Source organism: Lactuca saligna, chromosome 1, assembly GCF_052625555.1.
Source record: "Lactuca saligna cultivar CGN05327 chromosome 1, ASM5262555v1, whole genome shotgun sequence".
NCBI classification, from domain to species: Eukaryota; Viridiplantae; Streptophyta; class Magnoliopsida; order Asterales; family Asteraceae; genus Lactuca; species Lactuca saligna.
This window is the reverse complement of record NC_136417.1, coordinates 4,916,622-4,922,699: the sequence shown is the minus strand read 5'-3', so window position 1 is coordinate 4,922,699 and position 6,078 is coordinate 4,916,622. Positions and strand designations below refer to the sequence as shown.

General features: G+C 33.4%; 1 protein-coding gene across 1 annotated transcript; it reads right to left on the bottom strand.

Annotated features, from left to right (window-relative positions):
- Positions 1-2,209: 2,209 nt before the first annotated feature.
- On the bottom strand, positions 2,210-5,166 carry LOC145001932 (polyadenylate-binding protein 3-like). Its single transcript, XM_078961264.1, has 8 exons — positions 4,914-5,166; positions 4,199-4,377; positions 4,003-4,131; positions 3,832-3,909; positions 3,658-3,747; positions 2,944-3,141; positions 2,524-2,739; positions 2,210-2,434 (listed from the first exon to the last, which is right to left on the bottom strand). Exons 1-8 carry the CDS (start codon positions 5,164-5,166, stop codon positions 2,210-2,212), a joined length of 1,368 nt encoding a protein of 455 aa, XP_078817390.1.
- Between the last annotated feature and the right edge of the window lie 912 nt (positions 5,167-6,078).

Below are 6,078 nucleotides of genomic sequence, written 5' to 3'. Positions count from 1 at the left end.
TGAACTCCGTTTTCGTCTGTCTTTTTATTGTTTGACTACTATTGATGAGATCTTCAATTCTCATTTAAAAAGATTTGGCTAAATATCACTCGACCTCAATCTCGACTTTCGGGCTGCATACTGCTAATGCTGAAACTTCGAAAAATCATAACTTCCTCATACGAAGACATATTTAGACGTTCTTTTTATGCATGCTCTCGGTTTAAAGTATTCTACGAATTTTATTTAGATCACTAAGGCAAAATATTGCTCTAACATAAATTCACTATTTACGCCGTGTTGTGTCGTGCCGATTTTGTCGCGAAAGTTCGACAGGTCATAACTTCTTCGTTATAACTCGGATTTCGGTGTTCTTTATATGTACGGAATCCTTGTAACATACACTATAACTTAGTTAAGATTACCCCTTCTAAATAATTTTCCATCAAAAAGTCATTTTTGATGTTTATCGTCTCTAAATTGAATAGCTCGGATTTACGGGCGTTACATGACCCTATAGAGACGACTTGTCGTTTGGACAAGTTTTATTCCAATTTTCATCCAATTCCAAATTTCATCCAATTTCAAAATCAAACATACAGTACAAATTTTCATCCAATTTCAAACATACATTCAATTTCATACAATGATACCACAATAAGCATAAACAAATCATACCTATATAACTTCATTTTCATTTTCATACCAAAATACACTTTCATTCCTCAAAATGCATATATATATATATATATATATATATATATATATATATATATATATATATATATGAACATTGCATTCATGCATTCCCGTTTCCTTAAGCAGGGAAAAAAAATTCAAAAAACCAACCTTAAAATCGGTGGTGAAGAGAGGTACATCACCGAAAATTGTTTTTTATGGTGGTGTTCACCGTTGTCCAGCCGACAACATTGTTTTAGGGCTCCAAAACCGGAAAAAAATCCTCCAAAATCGGAATAAAAACTCAAGCTATTACTAATTAAGAAGAAATCAATGACAAAAACCTTACCTTTTAGACTTTTAGTTGGGTAATGAAGTGGAATGCTGGAAAAGACCTGGGATCGCCGAATAAATTGTTTTCTATGGCGGTGTTCACTGTTGTTTGGCCGGTAGCAGTGTTGTAGGGCTCCAAAACCGGAAAAAAAATCCCCCAAAATCGGAATAAAAACTAAGTTAATACTAATTAAGAAGAAATCAAGGACAAAAACCTTACCTTTTAGCTGGATAATGAAGTGGATTGTTGGAAAAGACCTAGGATCGCCGAAGCAATTGAGAGGAAAATGCTTGGGCAGTCGACTGGAAAATGAAGACTAAAAGGGTTTTTGTTACAGCGAAACCCTATAGAGACGACATGTTGTCTCTATAGGTAGACAAAAACGGCGGCGTTCCACTTCGTATCATTAAAAAATAAAACAAAGATCGGTCCCACTTTTTTCCAGACGACATGTCGTCTGGATAGCTTGACCAAAACGACACCTTATTCCGTTTCTTCAAGTCGGATAAAAAATAAATCAAAATTAACTTTTAAATACCCTATAAAGACGACATGTCGTCTGCGTAAGCTGATCAAAACGGCATCTATTGCTTTTCTGCGACAAAGAATTAAAATAAATCGAAAATATGTTTTTATTTCCTCCTTCCGACGACTTGTCGTCCGTATAGTTTTTCTGATCAACGCTATATGGTCAATGTTTGAATACTCTGTCCAGATGACATGTCATCTCTATAGATCGACTTTTGCCGACGACTTATGTCGTCTGGATAGGTGTTGTCTGCAAATAGTTAGATCCTTGTAGTGAAGCAAAAAAATTGTTCCAAAGTGTTTCGTTCTTTTCTTAATTCTTAGGAGATTGCCAATCTCGAATTTGGCTCTATCAGTTACATTCACATAAATAACTCATAATAACTTGCTTGCATCCAACAACATTTTAACAAGTGTTGGCTATGGCCTCTTTTGTTTTTATTTATTTATTTTATTTGCTGCTTTAGGAAAAAAAAAACAAGTGTTGACTTATTGCACAAACTTCCATGCATGCTTGGAATTATGAACATCAGAACATAATCCAACAATTAAAACTATCAAATCCCAGGTCTAGTTTTAGCAAGCATATAATCCCATAAATTCAAAGCCTTCAAACAACTCATATGAAGTCAAATATTCTACGATAAAACATCATAAAAACACAAGCTAGCTAGATCTAGAGAAAACTGTTCAATTCAAGGATAACGAGCCAAAGTGATCCTCATCGTTTGCAACACATGAAGGTGCAGAAATGAGCAGGGCCATGGCCTCACCAACTTTCTTCTTTAACTCATTTGGAGATTCGATCAAATGAAGCACTTCATAATTGTCCATCTCAAGCAACATATCCGTTACACTTGTAGCATTCTTGTGCTCAATTTGCTCCACCAAAGGATACAAGTATGCCCTAAGGATCTGCAATTTTGAGAAATCCGAAACTCTTAAATATTTCATAAATTAATCTATATCACTTGAAAAACTAATCATGTGACAAGAAATAATACCCGATGTTGGTTTTCTCGACTAGCAGAAGCCAAAACAGAAGCAAGTTTTCTAGTATCAATTGGTCCAGAAAGATGAACATCAGAGGACGATGTTACTTCTGTTGTGACATCGAAAGGCAACTGAACCATGTTATTGCCCATGACAACTTGATCCATGAGATTTCTCCCACTGAACACATTTACCAAGTCTTGGTTAGGAGTACTATCAGACATCACCTATATTCAAAACCAAATTGGTATTAAACTATTAATGTTAGTAAACAAATGAAGTTCTATCTAGATTTCACAAGTGTAACCTTTCATTCCAAACAACAGTTCTCATCAAATATTAGAAGAAAGTTGGTCGTCATTTTTTTCCATTAACCATTTGCATAACTCTCTCACTAAAGATATAATAATATATTGTTTAACAAAACACACCTGCCCAAGCATAGCATGAGTACTTCCGGTTCTAATTACAGGAGCCATGAAATTAGAAGGGCCATATCCAACCATTATTGGCTCGTTTGTCAAGTCATAACCAGGACTTTGCAATCCTGGTGCACCCCAGAGGACCCTAGTTTTATCTGTACTCAAATCAGTCACTGAACCAGATGCTCGGGCCTGAGAAAATTGCGCCTGAAAAAGAACATCAACCCATACATCTATGATAAAAAAAAATTATAAAAAAAATTGATGGTAAACAACACCATACGAAATAAACCCATTCCATGGCTCACATAGGAGATCAGAAGAATTTGGACCTCCTGTAGAGAATTCTACACCTATGACCTAACACCTCAACTATTTTAGGCTCTCATCACGGGTGCCCATAAATCTATAATAAGGGGGTGTTTGGATTAGATTTTTAGCTTATTGCTTATAGCTTATTTGTGGTGGAAATAAGCAATAAGCAATAAACATGGGGAGGGACGCTTATTAAAATTAACTTATTTAGCCTAATAAGCTGGATTTTATCCAAACACTAAAATTAGCTTATTGTGGGAATAAGCAATAAGCAGCTCTTTTTTTTCCTATCCAAACACCCCCTAAGTTCCTAATTAATACCTATTAAAACTTACTAATGAACCTGTTTTGAGTGTCACTAATGATACAATATGTTTCTGTCACAAGATATATAGTAAGTTAGATAACCTGTAATCGAGCCGCTCTTTGTTTTTTGCGTTCCGCTACGGAAACATATAATGCTTTTCTTCCTACCATCTTCCTGTTCATCTCAATCATCTGATTCAACATGTTAATTAGATATAATAATCAACAAAAAATAAAGCAAGACTTATGATTTAATAAAAAAGAGTAATCACATACAGCCTTCTTAGCTTCCTCTCGGGTAGAAAAAGCGACAAATCCAAAACCCTTGCTCACTCCTCGCGAATCAAACATGATCTAGAAATTATTTTAGACCAAAAGTGATCAAACTTTAGTATAAAATCATTAATTAAATAAACTTATTTCTAGCCCGGCTTTGAAAAAATATACCTTGCAAGATGTTATAGTTCCAAAGGGCGAGAATAAAGCTTTCAATTTTTCATCATCTCTGATGGTTTCATCAAGATTTTTTATATACAAATTAGCCTCTTTCATTTGTTCATATTGAAATTTTCGATCCTGATCAGAATTCGCTATTAATTCCAATATTTCTCGTTCAGTTTTGTTTTGAGCCCTCCTAACATACCAACCGATTCCATGCAGCGTTATTCAACCCCTCAATAGCATCAGTTGCAGCTTTTGGATCTTGAAAGTTCACAAATCCAAAACATTTAGACTTCCCATACATGTCTCTCATGATTACAACACTTGTAATGAAACCAAATTTCCCAAAAACTTGTACAAGGTCTTCCTCAGTTGTTGTCTCTGGAAAATTCTTTACATACACATTAGTAAACTTTAGTGACTTGTTTGCTTCATTTCGTTCTTCTTGGCGAATAAATTTAGCAACATAGATTCCACAAAAGATTTATGCATTATAGAGTTGTACAATACAACACTTTAAAGCACAAATTGTTGTGTGCGGAGAAAAAGTGTTGTGTACAAATCAGTTCCCTTAAATTAATATGGAAAATTTTGTATATTTTTTGTCCATATTGGATGCCATATTAGATTCCACAAAAGATTAGATACCGCTTTAGATAGCTGAAATTCACGCTGATGGCTTAGTAAAAATACCAAAGTTAGTTTGTTCCTCTATGGAATACAATTAAAAGATTAATGGCTTAAAGAACAAACTGATGGTTACTTTATGCCATTTTATGATATTAACCATATCTATTTTGAATCTTCTTGTAACAACAACCTTTTTAAAAATATATACCCAAACACTCCTTAAGCAACTTAAGTCTTTTTAAAATAATACAGATAAACAAACATAGTAATCACTAAAGAATGCATACCATCTTGTGAGGTAGTGAAATTCACATAGCCATAACCAAACGAAACCCCGTTCTCTTCATTTCGAGAAATCCTTACGGAATGAACTCGCGTCACCTCATTGAAGAGATCAAACAATTGACCTTCATCAACGTTCTCCTCCAAATCCCCAACATAAAGCGAAGAAATAGAATTTGATGCTGAAGGGGAAGTTGGACTCCCCGCATTAACTATCGTATGTTGAAGAACTAGTTCTGACTTTGTTGGTTTCGCCATACTATAGAGAGCAATCTAAACTACTTTGGATCAAAAGTTAGACAGTAAAAAACTAGTAATCAAATTATTTACAAATCAACTAATCATGTGAATGGAAATCCACATAAATAAATTTAGTAATTTGTAATATAACAGAATAAAAAAGAATCCAACAAAAATTACAAACCACAAACTTAACTTCAAAGTGTATGATCATATATTTTTAAATACCCAATTCATCAATCTTAAAAATATGAACGGTATATGCTTAATTCATTGATTGGAGTTGAAAAATAGAGTTCGTTTCCAATAATAAAACATGTGTCATTTAAAGTGTTTTTTGGAAGTACCAATATTCAAAAGTCGATGCCAATTGTTAGATAGGCTTGTTATCATTTTTTGGTCTTAAATATAAAAATAATTGATATATTATTCATTTATAAAACTTGAAAGTTTTATTTAAAGTTAAGCTACTGTTAGAAAATTTAACATTACAATTTTGATTTATGATTATTTCATGCCTTCCGGTTGGAATCTCATGTACATGGGTTGCGAACTAGGCTCATTTTTGGCCCATTAGCCGGTAGTATATAAACTTTAAATTCTATAAATGATTTTTTTTTTTTTACATTTTCAATCTCAAGAAATCCTACTAATTTCCTCATGTCTCAAGAACAATATTCACCTGGCAACTTAATAAATAATCTATTTAGTTTATGTTGTAATCGTGTTTTATTAGTTATAAAACATTTAAGATAAGTTTATAGGTGTTTATTAGTCAAACATCGGAAATCTCGGTTTTAATAAATGAAATTTCATTGTAGTATAGGAAATCACAGTTATATATCATGAAACATCATGTGGAAATTTGTTAGATGAGAATGTACAAGTCATTGATTCATACTCGTGCATTGCATCAGTGATGTATACATT

Bases quoted from the DNA above. Each gene is read 5' to 3' on its own strand.
- LOC145001932 (XM_078961264.1), bottom strand. From the start codon at position 5,166: ATGGCGAAACCAACAAAGTCAGAACTAGTTCTTCAACATACGATAGTT. The intron at 4,378-4,913 runs GTATGCATTCTT...AGAATTTTCCAG, and splicing joins TTTCACTACCTCACAAGATG to AGACAACAACTGAGGAAGAC. The intron at 2,740-2,943 runs GTGTGTTTTGTT...TTTTGAATATAG, and splicing joins CTCATGCTATGCTTGGGCAG to GTGATGTCTGATAGTACTCC.